The sequence below is a fragment of the Sturnira hondurensis genome, unplaced genomic scaffold (genome assembly GCF_014824575.4).
Source record: "Sturnira hondurensis isolate 20B ecotype Veracruz unplaced genomic scaffold, ASM1482457v3 Scaffold0008196, whole genome shotgun sequence".
Classification (NCBI taxonomy): Eukaryota; Metazoa; Chordata; class Mammalia; order Chiroptera; family Phyllostomidae; genus Sturnira; species Sturnira hondurensis.
In genome coordinates, this window is record NW_028080827.1 from 21539077 (window position 1) to 21555384 (window position 16308).

The window sequence follows — 16308 nt, forward strand, 5'->3', positions numbered from 1 at the left end:
ATCCTGCGCGCAGGCGCAGCTTCTCTTTTCCCCAGCTGCCGCTAAGGTGCTCGGTCCTTCCGAGGAAGCTAAGGCCGCGTTGGGGTGAGACCCTCACTTCATCCGGCGACTAGCACCACCGCAGGCAGCGCTCGCCCAGCTTTCGCCTACACTATGGCCTCCGTATCGGAGCTCGCCTGCATCTACTCGGCCCTTATCCTGCATGACGATGAGGTGACGGTGACGGTGAGTGGGGGCCTGAGACCGCGGCGGGGATGGCCCACGGGCGGCAGATTTACCCGCCCTCCCTCCAGGCTTCCGGGCCAGGTCCTTTGGGCTGTAGCTGGGGCACTCGACCCCCCAGCGGCGGTTTTAGGCCTGGAGCCTGTCTGGTGGACTCACGTGAGAGTTGATCAGGGGCCTAGGCCACGTGCTAGCTGCTGAAGGACTGGTTTTCGTTTGCGGCTGCGCGCTCTGCCTTTGAGAGCTTATTTAGAGAAACTTTGCAGTGCGTGGGTATCCTAATCCACACCGTTATATTCCAGGACACTGTCTTTTTGGTTTGGTTTTCTTGAATTTTTCTGGTTCTTTTAGCAGGCCCCGTGGAGCCAGGTTGCGTAGTGAGGAGAGCAAATGATCTCTGCTCCACCTCCCAGCCTTTAGTAATAACTTAAAATAGCATTGCATGGGCAAGTCGCAGCCTGTGAAATGGCAGCGATGAACTTGCCACATTGAAAGGCGCCTGCACACAGGAGCAGATGGCATTTCTTTTGCTCGAGAAAGCCGAAAAGAGTTCTAAGAAAAGGTCGTCTTAAATAAATATAAAATATTGAAAACGGATAAACATGGTTCAGTACACACATTCTGAACGATTTATTTTCAATTTGCGGTATTTTGTAGACATTTTAAGAAAGCTGTGGTTTGGTTGCTGATGGATTGTCATTTTATTTGTTGTAGGAGGATAAGATCAACGCCCTCATTAAAGCAGCTGGTGTAAATGTTGAACCTTTCTGGCCAGGCTTGTTTGCAAAGGTAAGGTGATGGTGGCAAAGTAATTTGGAGAGGTAAATTTGGGAAGACTTACTGATTATTAAGTAAGGTGTTAATGCCAAATAACATTAAAAAGTAACAGAAGGCCCGATATACTACTGGGCCAACTCTTAAGTGATGTTTCCTCACATTTCTAATTAAGGTTTCAGTTGTCTTTGTGTCTTTCCTTTCTTGATGTCAAACTGGTTTTTCTGTTCTGAAACCACGATAAAAGAATTAACCAGGTCATTTCTTCTTTAAAGGGGTTTCCTAGGAGATAAGTCCCATGCTTATCTCCTATTCCAAGCAAATCCTTGTAGTATGATGGCATGCTCTAATGGAAGTTGGGTGTGGTAGCCTTTGATTGACCATTTATGTTTTGGGGTATACAAGACAGGATTCCTACCCAAAGAACTTGGTTCTAGCTACCTTCTGTTTGTGCAGGCTACTGAATGTCTTGCAAGTGAAGCTCATAGATACTAACTGTACACCTTGTGCACTGCAAAGAGCTTTGAAAGATTGAAAACATTGTGCCTGTATCATCTTTAGTTAAATTCCTTTTGGAAAAAGTCCTGGAATTAGTTTGAAAATGAATTCAGTGGTAAAAGGAGATGTGGAACTGGAAGGAATCCTGGCTTAAGAAAACTTGAGGTTGTTTGTTTTGTTTTGTTTCTTTAAACAGGTTAAGCCCACATTTGGGGACCAGTTTTCCCATCTATAAAAGGAATTCGGCTAGTTGTACCTTACACTTAAATATAGAATGCAAGCATGAGATTTAAAGCTTGGGGAGTTTTTTATGAGTGCTTATTTTTATTATAGCTGTGTGGATTGCCCTGATTTAAGTTTTAGAGAATCTGAGTAACAAAGATTCCAGCAAAGGAGAAGGAAGATATTACTCATTGTAAGTTTGAAAGGAGGTACATTCTTTTTTTTCTGGTAAGTACTATAACCAAAAGGCAGAACTGAATATTTACCTGTGCATGCACTTGTATTGTAGGCTCTGGCTAATGTCAACATTGGGAGCCTCATCTGTAATGTAGGGGCTGGCGGACCTGCCCCAGCAGCTAGTGCAGCACCAGCAGGAGGTCCTGCCCCCTCAACTGCTGCTGCCCCAGGTAGGAAACTTTGTATTAGACGGAGGAGTGGAATCTTAAAATTACTAGAGGCAAAATTGCTCTTGATTTTTTTAAAAGATTTTATTTATTTATCTTAGAGGGGAAGGGAAGGAGGGAGAGAGGAATATCAATGTATGGGTTGCCTCTCGTGCATCCCCTGCCAGGAACTGGGAACTGGAAACTGGCCTGCAACCCAGGCATGTGCCCTGACTGGGAATGGAACCACGATCGTGTGGTTCTCAGGCCCGCACTCAATCCACTGAGCTACACCAGCCAGGCCCCTTGATTTTTATTAAGTTGATGGTGTATGGAAATCCTAAAACAGAAAGCATGGTTTGAGGGAAGTTGGGGTATTTTGACCATGTAAGTGGAGGGGGCTAGATGTCTTTAGGGTTTAAAATAAAGGTATGTGATTGACTTTTTTTTTTCTTCTTTAAGCTGAGGAAAAGAAAGTGGAAGCAAAGAAAGAAGAATCTGAGGAGTCTGATGATGACATGGGCTTTGGACTATTTGACTAAACCTCTTTTGTAACACAGCCAATAAAAATCTGAACTTTACTGCTGCTCGTCTTGCTGATTGCCTGGGGATTTGCTATATAAAGATGATCTCACTTCTCTAATGCTGGCTTTCAACTTTTTCTTCTCTGACACAAGCTGGACACTGTACTAAGAATACATGTGATGTTGCTGCATTGAGAACTGCATGTAGGGAGGTAGGAGAAAGGATTGGAGTAGGTACATTGTCCAGATTACCTGTGTTAATTCCATAATTACAGGGTTTGTCTTCTAGGCATGAATAAGAATCTGTGGTGGGGTCCAGTCCTCGGATTTAGAAAGCTCCTTTGCTAATGCCCAAGCACAATCCTGGCAGGGTGGGGGGAGTGGTGTGAAGTGGAAATAGGTTCACTTTTCAAAATGCCAAGGCACAACAGGACTTTGATACTGAGAGCACCTATGATGTGCCAAGTACTTGGAACATTTCTGCTCCTAACCTGTCTACATTCAGTGAGGCATGAGATTCAGAAGTTGAAGAAAAGCAGGACAACAGTCCCACTCAATCCAGTTTGTGGATTGGGCTGGTTGTGTAAGTTACTATGGCCATTTGGGCAAATGTCTGTTGTACCTTGAAAAATTGAACACCCTGTAATCTGCACACATGGACATTAAGATAAATCTCTGGGAATGTTCCAAGCACTTGAAAATAGTAAAAATCTCGGGCTCATCAGAAAATAAATGGTTCTAAATTATCAGCTGTGGAAAACTACAGGTAGGAATTCTTGCTCATAGGTTATATTAAAAAACAGGTTCTAGTAAATGACCCTTTACCAGCACAAAGCTCCAAAATGAGATGGCATGAAGCATGTGTACATAAAAGGTTTGGTAAATAACTCAGGACCTTAAGGGGGAAGGGGCACTGAGGATAATGGCATAGTTACTGTTAAGTTTTGGTTTCTACATTAGAAAAGGGCTGCTATGAAGCAATGAGGAAGGAATGTGTATCAAAAATGATCGTTCATAGTTTCATGTTAAGTACCTTCCTCAACCATCAGCTAAGGACCAGCACTGCTGATCTTTATTCTTAGGCACAGCACAGCAGTCTCTGGGTGAGACCCCATGGCACAGAAGGCTAAGTGGGAAGCTCAAGGTTAACATGCCTGAGGTTACAAATTAGTGGGTGGAAAGGCCCTGGCTGGTGTGACTTAGAGCATTGTCACACACCAAAAGGTTGGGGGTTCAACTCCAGGTCAGGGCACATAATCTAGGTTGTAGCTCCAATCCTTGGTCAGGATGGGTTTGAGAGGCAACCAGTAATTTCCCTCTCTAAAATCAATACACTTTAGAAAAATTTTAATAAAAATCCAGGTTCTACCTCCAAAACTTGTTTATAGCATCTCCCCATGTCTCTGGCTGCACCAGTTTTTTCATTACAGTGATTGTACCTACCTCAGTTCTGGAGAGGCCTGACTTAACAGGAATTCCTTGCACAATTCCAAATGTCAGTAGGAGGGGATAATGACACTTAGTTGAAGAAATACTTTGGGTTAAAGAGAAAAGATAGATAAAGGAAAGCACAGCATGTAGAACAACTGAAAGTTAAGTGGCAAATTGGGATATAAATAGCAAACAGTTATCCAAACTAATACAACTGCAAATATACACTATAGCAACATAAGTGTTAACATGGGCTAATGGGTTGCTGGCTTTTTAAAACAAATCTTTTAATATAGTAAAAACCTAACAGCTTAAAAAAACCTTTTTAAAAGAACAATCTAATAATAAAATTAGAAGACCTACACATATATATGCTGACCTTGTATTCATTTTTATATGGAATAAAACTGGTTACATCCATCTTTAAGTTTCTGATGCTTGGTTTGTTCTTAACAAACTAAATAAGATGTACTTCATATTAGGGAATGAACAGAGTAAGTGGGAAGCTCATCAATGCTTGTTGGCATGTGATGTTACTGCCCTTCTCCCTAAGGTCCTAGGAACACAGCTGCCACCCCTGGTCCTCAGGAACCCCAGGTCTAGCAGGTCTAAATCTTGGGTTCCTCAAAACCATTCCCGCCAACCTTCACAATCAGGCAGCAGCTTTGGTTTCACATTTCTGATTGTTTACCAAGCACACTGGCTATGCTGTTTAAACTGTTTCATTGTTCTTAAAGTTACCCTGTGGCCACTGAAAGTATACTTAGTTCCATGGCTGGCTGGCTGACTCACCCTTTTAATGGTTCTGCATCACCAGGAAGCCAGAAAATTGGGTGTAAAGGTTCTCTAATCCCTCCTGTGTTGGAGAATTTTAGGAAAAGACTGTGCCCACTGACAAATCATCTAAAAACAATTTTTAAAAAAGATTTTATTTATTTTTAGAGAGGGGAAGGCAGGGAGAAAGAGAAGAGAGATACCAATGTGAGAGACTCTAACATTGATTGGTTGCTTCTCACGGATGCCCTGACCCAATTATGTGCCCTGACCAGGAGTCAACCAGTGACCTTTTGCTATGTGAGACGATGCCCACATCAATCAGAGCTAAGCACAACTTTTTAAAAATCCTAATTGTCGCCCGGCTGGTGTGGCTCAGTGGATTGAGCACCGGCCTGCGAACCAAAGGATCTCGGTTTGATTCCTGGTCCAGGCGCATGCCTGGGTTGCCGGCCAGTTCACAGCGGGGGACCCACAAGAGGCAACCATACATTGATACATTGATCTCCTCCTCTCTCTCCTTCCCTTCCCCTCTAAAGAAATAAAATCTTAAAAAAAAAAATCCTAATTGTCACTGAATGTGTTGCACAATGAGAAAAGTTTTTTTTTTAATCTGAAGCTTCTGTAAACTGGTTTTTTTTTTGCTTCTCAAAAATGATAAGGAGAGAACCACATGTGAAATTGTATTATTATTTTTTCAAATAATAAGAGAAAGTTTATTTAGAAAATTACAGGGGTAGCCCTGGTGGTGTGACTCGGTGGACTGAGTGCCGGCCGGCATGCAAACCAAAGGGTCGCCAATTCGATTCCCAGTCAGGGCACATGCCTGTGTTGTGGGCCTGGTCCCCAGTAACAGGGCAGGTGAGAAACAACCACACATTGATGCTTCTCTCCCTCTCCCTTCCTCTCTCTAAAAATAAATAAGTAAATAAATAATTTTTAAAAAGAAAGAAAATTACGGAGGTAATAGAATTGAGCCGGCTGAGCTGCATGGGCTCAGGAAACAAGTTACAAAGGCAGAAGAAGGGCCCTTGGAGTTTAGGAGAGACAAAGGCAAAGGTCACGGGGCTCCAGGTAAGAAGAGGAAGGGGAAGGCACAGGGCTGCTTCCAAGAGGCAGAATGCACCCACGTGAAATTTTAAAACCACCTTTTGGAAAAGAAACACTAATTAAAATGAAAGAACTCAAAATAATTATGTGCCTGACAAGTAGAAGATGTATACTAAACACCAAATGACTGAATTAATAAATGTCTTTAAATACTGAAGAAAGATGTAATAGTTGGATGATAAACCATGCTGACAACACTTAGCAAATGGACTGTTGCTGAGTGCAAATTAGTACAACTTTTAAAGAAGTGTAAAAGGGCTCTATCTCTCAGAATGCACTGTTCCCTTACTTTCCACCCAGGAATTTCACTTACAGAAATCCATCCAAAAATATATGTATAATTTCACTGAAGCATTTTTTGAAGCATTTGTAAGAGGAAATACAGTACACGAGAGGAAGCTTCCATGTAGCCATTAACAAGAATGCTGCTACTAAAAATTATCCAGGATAACTTGTTAAGAGAAAAAGGCAAGTTTCAGACCAGTATACATGATATCCTAAAGATATGCATATATTTATATATGTAAAGGAAAAGTGGAAGGATTAAAACGTAACAACAGTGACTAGCTCTGGGGAGAGGCATTAGAAAGGATAGGAGAGGTTTTTTCCATTTCAACTTAAACTTTTCCATACCACTTGAATTTTTAAAATCATGACCATGCATTACTTTTAATAGCTTTTAAGTATGATTTAGTAATGGTGTCATGGTTTCAGGTGCTGGTTGGTGGATTAAGGTAACTGATCTGTTGTGAAACTTCTATGTTGGGAGATTCTAGCACTTTCATTAACCTGCAGAAATGGGATGGGACATATTTGTAAATTGAGAATAATGACCCAATTCCTGCCACAGGTCTGTTTGAGGGATGGGGAGCAATAATTAGCACTATTTTTAATTTTTCAAAAATTGGAGAGGCTTTAATATGGAAAAGAAACTCATTCCAAAAAGCTCTGGAGAGAACAACTCAGGCCAATTCTGAGACAACTTTAGCTCAAAATAAGGAAAATCTTTGGTATTAGGCTGAGGATGGAATGGGGAAGACAGTATCTGTTTAGGCAGGAGTGCGGACTCTAGAGACTCTTCTAGCTGTGAGATCCCACAGGTCCTTTGGCATACAGGGTTAAGTGCTCTGTGTCAGACTACCTGTGTTGATTCAAATCCCAAATTGCCACTATACAGCTGTGTGACCTTAGGTAAGGTACTTGAGTAGGTGAGTTACCTCTTTCTTTATATGCATGGTGGGGATAATGACAATACTTTACGGAGTTCTTGTAAGAGTAAATGAAATGGTATATGTAAAACAGCAGTTTGTATTTTAAAAAAATTATTTCTTTGCTAACTCTCACAGAATAGATTGACACTTAAAATATTAAGAGAATCTGAGAAATAATTCCTACTATTGAAACTTTTTTATTTTTACACCCTTTAAATATTTATGAAAACAGCTGAATGTTGGATTTTCAAGATTAATAGAATTAGTAGATTGGTAGAATTGCATACAAGCTGGATGGCTTTGCTTACGAAGGGAATTTTTGCAAGTTTGCTTTCCAGTTGCTGGCTCAATGCTGCCCAACAGTGGCTAATCATAGGAATGGCTAAATTTGCCTTGTCATACCAGAGTGCCCTTAGGCCAGCATGTGGGAGACGGGCAGACAAAGATGTTTGCTGTTGGCTCAGGGGTGAGAGAGTCAGCCCATATCTTGGAAAGAAAAGGCAGGTTTGTATGTCTATCAGTGACCCAGCTAAGAGGAAAGCAAGTGCACTTTAATACGGCCTTGTCTCCTGTGTAACTTACTTAGCAAGTTTGACTCTTCCTTTTAATATGCTCAAGTTCATTTGTTGTCTAAAAACTAAGAAGACGGTTACTGAGCTGCAATGCTATTTGGTGTGTCGTTGGCCTTCCTCCAAGGTTTCTGGAAGAAAACAGTCACATGAAAGCCACTTCCGCTTTTGCCATAAAACTTATGGAGGCTGCTGTGTTCTTACTGTCCCCTAAATAAGGTCACATGTGAAAAATTCTTTTAAATTTAGGGGCAGGAGAAAGTTCGTATCCTCTGGGGAATTCATAGCCATGCCTCCTTTATAACAAGTGCTCGGTGACTTATGGTACTCACTTCTCTGCCCCAGCTGCTGAAAAACTGTCCAGGCTTCATGGCCGATCTTAAGAATTCAATCGACTCAAATGGATAATGTAATTGCTTCTTCTTCCTTTTCTGGTCTCTCCAGTGCTGGATCCTGCTGATTCCTGAATAAGCCCTGGGAGCATCCTGCAATCCACAGTTAATACCCATTTCCATTGAGTTCAGTCTGGTTTGGCCTATTGGAGATGCATTAGCCTTGCTGCCCTTTCCTGAGCGCAGGCAATAGATCTTCCAGGATAAGTAGAGCATTTAGATTTACAAGGAACTCAGCACACACCCAGCTCTCTTTTTTTACACTTGTGGAAGAGGAAGCTTAAGAGTGGCAAGGTGAAGTAACTGTACAATTTTGGAATCAAACTCAGGGCAACAATGGTGGTTGCCATCACTTCAGGTTATAACCTCCCACCTTCCAGCTTCGTAGGGAAAGGAGTTGTATTTTTAGAGGCCTCCTTGGCTTGGACAGCCTCAGCTTCCCAGCTGGTCTCTCATAGACAAGAAGGGTAGAACCCAGGGCTTGGCTTCTGGGTACTGTCCCTGGAACTCTCTCAGGCCTGTTACCCCATCTACTTCAGCTGCAGGTCCAGATCTGCACCCTAAGGCAGCAGCAGGACCCAAGCCTCAGAAGGGTACAGGAGTCCTGGCCCACTGCTGAGGCAGTCCCCCAGGGAATCTGACCTTGTGCCAGCAGTGGCCATTTGCCCAGTTTTACTCCAAGTGCAGTCCTCGTGAAACCAGAGTCCGGGGCTTGTGCTGCCTGTCACCGTAAGTGAAGAGAGGTGCATCATTGGTTGTCTCTCACATGCCCTTAAATGGGGACCTGGCCTACAACCCAGGCATGTGCCCTAACTGGGAATCAAACCTTCAAACTTTTGGTTTACAAGCTGGCACTCAATCCACTGACCCATACCAGCCAGGGCCTAATTGTGCTTTTATTAATATCAGAGGCCAGCAACCTGAGAAGGTGGCAGGTAAAAACCTTAACAGCCACCTTCCCTTGAGCTTTCAGAAGCAAGTTTATATAGGGGAAACGTGGGAATTTTGGAGGAGGAAATTGCTAAGGTCTTGCAACTCACTAGTTGGTTGTAAGTTGGTCAAACTGTTTGGCCTTGTTTAATTTTCTTGTCTTGGTTCCCTCATTCCACTTGCCCAAGAATTTTCCTACTTCTTACTACCCTGTCTCACCTGGACCTCTGCTAGCTCAGGAATTATTGTTACCTATTCATATGAAGACAAGAACAGAAAGTACTTGAGAATTTGAGAGAGCATTTAGAAAATTTTATAGCAATTTGACATTGTAACATTCAAGCAGGATTTCTTTTTTTTTAACTAATTCAATTTTATTGCATTTTACAAAAAGTTACCAGCAAGGTAAAAAAAAACCAAAACGACAACCTGGTCCTACTTCATGGATGCCTTAGGAAGCACTGCTCCTGACACCCTTTTCCAGCCTGCAGTGGGGCTGGGGATGCTCCCGAAGGGCTGTGGGCACGTCAATTTCTCCTTTGGACAGCGGGGGGCGACAGAGACATAGGTAATCTGTCCTTCCCCCAACGTGGCCAGATTCTTCAAGCAGTCTCCTTTTGACCCTTCTGGATGCTGGGACACTGGAGGAAGGGAGGCTCTCTCCTGCCTGTTTTGCCTCAGCTGAGAGCAAATTCACCAGGGAGACCATCCAGGAGGGTTGTCTACATAGAGATGGCAGAAAAGTCAGCGTCTCTGCCAGGGGCCTTTTCCCTAAGGAAGTACGGTTTTGTGGCTTGTGCTATATAGCACAAGGCTTTGAAACAGGTTCTCTGGGTTTGAATCCTGGCTCCTCCTAAGTTGCTGGGAGGTTTTGGAATCTCTTGGAAAGCCCAGTTTCCTCAAGTGTAAAGGAACCATTTTAATGCTACCTATCCTGTGGGGCTCTTGGGGAATTAGGGATTAAGTACGTATGAAGGCAGACAGAAAGTAAATTAGATCACATTGTCCGAATATTGATAATTTAAGTTTTTTTCAGGCATGAAGTTTTAAAGTTATCATTTAACCTACCATTATCAAAAATTTAAAATTGTGAAATGAAAAGTCTGTTACCACATGCTGTTATACCACGTTCCTTAAAAGAAAGTCCTGTTTCTCCCCCCTCTGGTTCATTTATTTAAAGCTTTCACCTCGTTTTAACTTTAAGCTAACTTGATCACTAGCCATTTGATACAAAATGGTTCCCTAAAGTCTTCCCTAATATTAGGATCCCTGATATTATTTAAACCTCAAATAGGGCGCAGAGAGCAAGACCAGTATTACTGTTTACACATGCGATAACAAACTTGGAAAGGTTAAATACCTAGACTTAGGCCCCAGAAGTAGTTTCCTAAGTCCTTTTGATTCTAAGTGGTATGCTAAAATTATATCATCTAGGCCTCTTACAGTTAAGAATGGGTGGTGGGTGAGAAGTTACTACTAATACACTAAAAGGACATATTTAAATATGAAAAGTAACCACATTCCAAAAAGTTGAAAATGCGGCAAGGACAGGAACTCTTGATAATACTGTAATTTTTAAGAAATGCGGACTGGTTCTGACGTGATGTATAAAGACAGGGCTCAAACACTTAGAAGGGCTTCAGAGAAAACCCAAGCTAGTAAAAACACCGCACTCACTGACTGGCAGATTCCACAGGAAACAGTTGTCTCCCACGTGTCTTTCGGGAAACGCTCAGGGCACGAGGAATAAAGGAAGCCGAGGCCGGGTTGGGGGAAAGGTAAAAACATCAGATAGTGACAGAAACAGCTTCCGTGACAGACCGAGGGAGCACGAAGGCTGGGGCGGTATGGAGGGAACTCTGAGCCGATCTGGCGGGCAACGAGGTCTGAGAAAAGACCTGGAAACAGCACGGGGGAGCCGTTGGGCATGGGAGCGGGCTACCCGCGGGCCCCACCCTGTGCAGTCCCCAATCTCTTTGCTCTGTAGTTCGAGTGGGGTGTTGGGGAACAGAAAAGCTGAGTAAAGAGAAGACGCCAGAGTAACGAAGGGTGCACAAGGGTCGGAGCCCGAGAACGTGGATCTGTGCAGGGCCGCACCTGCACGCCCTCCGAGCTGCCGTAGCCCCGCCCCTCTACGCGTGGCGCCCGTGACGCTGGGCGCGCGGACCTCTCTCCTTACAGAGGTCGCTCCGGTCTGAACGGTCGGTCCGTGCTGCGCGTGCGTGGTAGGGAGGGGAAGTGAGGCGGTTTCCTCGGCGCCTTTTCCGGCGGCAGCGGCGGCAGAGCTGGGAGGAGGAGGTGGCGGCCGGGAGCCCGCGCTCGGGGTGGCGGCTGGAGGTAACCCCCCGGGCCGAGCTGGGAAGGCGAGCCGCCTCGTCCGCCGCTTTTCTCTGGCGCTCCAACGGTAACTCTCTTTTCCTTCCCTGTGTCTCTGCAGGCAGCGCTCCGAGTTCCCGCGAGGATCAATGACCTGACGAGCCGCCGGAGCCTCGCTGCCTCGGGTAGTTTGGGTCGGTGGTGAGCCCGGGGCTCGCGGACCGGCGGGTCGCAGTCTCCCGCGACGCGGAGAGGAGAGGGCTGAGGAGCGGGAACCGCAGCGGCGCTCGCGCGGCGCCTGCTGGGGGAAGGGCAGTTCCGGGCCGGGCCGCGCCTCAGCAGGGCGGCGGCTCCCGGCGCAGACTCTGGGCCCCGGCGGCAGCGGCGGCGACTGGAGGAGCCAAGTTGTGCGGTCGGTGATGCCCGAGTGAGCGGCGGGCCCCGGCCTCTGCCCCGAGGAGGCAACTCCCACGCAGGCCGCACGGGCGCCCTCGCGGCTGGGAGGCTTCGTTTCGGTTTCGCGGCGGCGGCGGCGTTGTTGGCTGAGGGGACTCGGGACACCTGAATGCCCCCGGCCCCGGCTCCTCCGACGCGATGGGGAAGGTGCTATCCAAGATCTTCGGGAACAAGGAAATGCGGATCCTCATGTTGGGCCTGGACGCGGCCGGCAAGACCACGATCCTGTACAAGTTGAAGCTGGGCCAGTCGGTGACCACCATCCCCACCGTGGGTTTCAACGTGGAGACGGTGACTTACAAAAATGTCAAGTTCAACGTGTGGGATGTGGGCGGCCAGGACAAGATCCGGCCGCTCTGGCGGCATTACTACACCGGGACCCAGGGTCTGATCTTCGTTGTGGACTGCGCCGACCGCGACCGCATCGACGAGGCCCGCCAGGAGCTGCACCGCATTATCAATGACCGGGAGATGAGGGACGCCATAATCCTCATCTTCGCCAACAAGCAGGACCTGCCCGATGCCATGAAACCCCACGAGATCCAGGAGAAACTGGGCCTGACCCGGATTCGGGACAGGAACTGGTATGTGCAGCCCTCCTGTGCCACCTCGGGGGACGGACTCTATGAGGGGCTCACATGGTTAACCTCTAACTACAAATCCTAATGAGCATTCTCCACCCATCCCCCGGAAGGAGAGAAATCAAAAACCCATTCATAGGATTATCGCCACCATCACCTCTTTCAATTCCCACTCTCTTTTGAATTTGAACTCTGGAGTTACTGTTCTACAGTTTGGGAGGGTTACGGGGTTTCCTTTTTGTTTGTTTCTTTTTCTTCTTTCTTTTTGCTTTGCGTTAGGATGATCTGATCTGACATTTGACATGAACACAAAGTGTTAGATGCTTTTGTTAACTTCCAGCAAGTGGGATGGGGAAAATATAGCAGTACTTGGTAAAGTCCTTTATAATAATGGTATGATTTTTTTATTTCAGGAGAATCTTTTTCCCCCCAATGTATGCTTTTTTCCTTTTTGCCCATTTCCGTTATCACTTGCTGTAGATGGCTTATTTTGCATTCATGCAGACTGTGTTGCAAGTCTGTTTCATCTAGTAAACTGAAAATTATTGCTTAATCAAACTGCCGTTTGTCTTTTATATTTAAGGCCTTTTCCCCTCCCTTATGAGTTCTTTCACTTAGTGATTTCAAATGTGACCTTTAATATCTAAGACCAGTATAATAAACTTAGCCCACAGTGGCAAATAATGAGTAATATCATTGTAATATGTTCCAATTGCGCATCAGGATGTTAAAAAGGTAATATAAGAAGTTCTTTGAAATGCCAGCTATTAAGTTCTGAAACATACATCATGCATGAGTTAGGGATAAATCTCAAGTTCCCCATTACATAGCTAACTTACACTGGGTAAAAATATGAGATTGTAATCTGCCAAGAACCGATTTTTATCACTGCAAAGTTGATAACTTTGCTGTGTTTTGCCGTTTTTAACTTTAAGAAGACTCTTTCCAAAAAATAGAGCAATAATGGTATATCTGCACACAGTTAAAATATTTGTAGATATTTTTAAGTGATTTGGGGGCAAAACTGGAATATATACTTTTACCATGTTTCAAATGTCTAAGATCAGTAGTTTTAAAATTACTAGGATGTTTACTTTGTTCATTAATAAAGCATTTAACAATTCAAATTGTATGCACCTTTTACCTAGTTGGAAAAATACACATTCCTGTTTTTACATTACAGCAACTGATTGAAGATAAAAGTCTTTTTTATAGATGAGTGATCCACACCTCCATTAATAAGAACACTGGAAAAGATGTTTTATTAAAAAAGATATTTAGTACTGTTTGTAGGGTTAACTCATCCAAATAGTAAGTCAGATACCCTGTTGGTTCAATAATACACCATCTCCTTTAAGGAAGGAAATGTGATGAATGAATGACGTGTAGACATGAGGAATGACAATTAAAGGGGAAGTAGGATGAAGAGAAAGAACCTACAGATGACAATGAATGTAAACTTACTTTTCTTAAGGGTAAGCAGTGAGCTCGCTTGGTGATAACTAGATCCTAACAACATTACTTGTTCAGCTGGTTAGGACCAGTAACTAGATTTTTGAGACCACTATGATAATACTTTGAACCAAATATTAATGCCTGATACAGAATTGTGAAGCAGCATGTGGTTCTTAAATAGCCTTAAGGATTAAGTTTAGAGATCCTCAAGGAATTAAAGTTAGGGAATTTCAGAAACGTAGACTGCAAAGGCAGTATAGGGGAAAAATGGGTTTTGTGAGGGTGTTTGAAAACAAATCGAGCGGGATATCATGGTATATAGTTGGACAGTATTGGTCCTTCGTGCTTTGGCCATATTGTATGATGGAGCTTTTACCAAAGATGTATGAAAAGCAAAGGCTGTAAGAAATTAACTATTCAAAGTAAAACTCTTGACAAAACGTTTTACTTCAAGCAGATGAGCAAAAGTGCTATGCTGCAGGCTCCTGATGGTACGGAGAGATTTTTGAATTAAAAATGCAACAAAAGTATAAAATTCTTAGTTTCACTTTAGTAGAAATATCTCTAGAAATGAAGCTGGCAGACACATCTAAGAACATTTTAGTTGCTTTTAAGATTCCCAAGGCTCTACCATAAATTTAATTCTTAGTGTTTCAAATTATTTCATTAAGGTACATACATCGGTAATACAAATATCAATGCTATAATAACATCCTAAAACAAGACAAGCACAAAGGTATAAATGCCTAAACTGGAGGAAACTTGAAACCCTCGTGTTAATTCTAAATGTAGTATTTCTAACTTATGAGAGTTAGAGTGATAGGCAGCCATTTTTTGTGTCTTAAAAATAACGGGGCATAGTTAAAATTTTATACATCAAGTGATTGCTGTTGAATGTTGCAGGTGAGATGTGGTTATTTTTAGTTTATTTGAAATGTTTAATAATGGGGGTGGAAGGGGGGGAACAAATATTTGAAATTTGGAAAATCCTAAACATTTTGGTAAGAAATTGTAATTTTCACTTACATTTTTTTAAGGATATAAAAGGCTGATAATTGATGTAGTTAAATTGAACCATAACTGTTGCTGATCATGGGGCAGGAAATTATAGCCTGCAGAGAAAGTCATAATCTAAGAATTTAAAAAATGAAATCCTGAAGTTTTTGTTTAATTGCATCAATTTCTGTATTTATGTGAATTTATAAACTGCAGTACGTTTTGAATGAGGTTAATCTTGTTTAATATAAGTAAATGGGTCTGTAGACTGCCCCAGACTAAAAAGTACAGTACCTGGAATTGTGTTCTTAATGGTTGTAGTATTGGTAAAGCACTAATATGCAGAAAATAAAGGAATTACACAGTGCAGTTTCTCACGTTATGTTGCTCCTTTGAACTAGATTAAGTGGGACGTGGTGTGTTGGGCCATATTATTCTCCAGGGACATATGGTATAAAGTGACTTAATGTGGTAGTCACCTAACTTTTTTAAAAACAAAAGAGAATTTTGTTCTTGTAATGCTAGCTCGATAAGGAGGTTTTGCCCTGGTTTAGTTCCACCAAACTTAACCTGATTTTATGATCATTTAGGACACAAAAACAGTTGAAAATAATTTTTAGAAAGTAAAGTTCTCTAGCAGTTTTCTTTCTAGTTTTTTCAAAATCACAATCAGCATATTTAGGAGTACAGAATTTTGTCTATAAAGAATTGGCCTGACAAGTCATCTCAGTCCTTAACAACTGACTTGGATTTTAAAGTTGGACTTGTTGCTTGTCTGATAAGAAAGACAGAACTAGCCATTTAGAAAGAAAATGGTAGATGAAGAATAACTGATAAAAGGGCTCTTATGATATTTCCTTTGCTGTAAGCATTCCCTCTTGTATTGGCACTTATTGTACTTTGATTTTAGAATGTCTTACTGTGATCTCTAGTGTGATTTAGACCCCCACACTAATGTTATTAACATTTAGTAGTATGATTTACTAATGGCTATCAGGTATCAGTTTATCAGTGATAGCAGTTGAAACTTTTATTGTTTAGTAGGTTATGTTTTAATACAAATTTAGAAATATAGTTAGCCATAATCTGAAAGGTGGTGGTGCTTACTAAATTCCTCAATACCTTGCCAACTATATATATATCAGTGATGGTAAGGCAAGTCTTGTTTTTATTTTTTTAATAGGTGAAAATTGTTAAACCACATGTAGCAATAAAAAATAACTTTTAAGCCTGACTAATCACTGGGAATAATATATTTGGAGTATGACATTAAATAGAAACAGCTTTTTGCTTTATTTTAAATGGTGAAGACAAAGTATGAAAGATTACAATATTAGGAAATATATCAAAAGGGTATACTGGGAGATGGAGTCATAGATGAGACAAAGTAACTTTTCCCTGATTTGCTAAACTTCAAAGTTGCCAGACTGGATTAGTGAGTTGAATGGGTAGGGAATACAGACC

General features: G+C 42.7%; 2 protein-coding genes across 2 annotated transcripts; both read left to right on the plus strand.

Annotated features, from left to right (window-relative positions):
- The first annotated feature begins 9 nt into the window (after window positions 1–9).
- RPLP1 (ribosomal protein lateral stalk subunit P1) lies at window positions 10–2680 on the plus strand. Its single transcript, XM_037054249.1, has 4 exons — window positions 10–225; window positions 937–1011; window positions 2006–2123; window positions 2562–2680. The coding sequence occupies exons 1-4, from the start codon at window positions 154–156 to the stop codon at window positions 2639–2641; spliced, it is 345 nt and encodes a 114-aa protein (XP_036910144.1). The 5' UTR covers window positions 10–153; the 3' UTR covers window positions 2642–2680.
- Window positions 2681–11250: 8570 nt separating this feature from the next.
- On the plus strand, window positions 11251–15211 carry ARF6 (ARF GTPase 6). The gene is made up of 2 exons (XM_037054250.1): window positions 11251–11377; window positions 11478–15211. The coding sequence occupies exon 2, from the start codon at window positions 11951–11953 to the stop codon at window positions 12476–12478; it is 528 nt and encodes a 175-aa protein (XP_036910145.1). The 5' UTR covers window positions 11251–11377; window positions 11478–11950; the 3' UTR covers window positions 12479–15211.
- Window positions 15212–16308: the final 1097 nt, after the last annotated feature.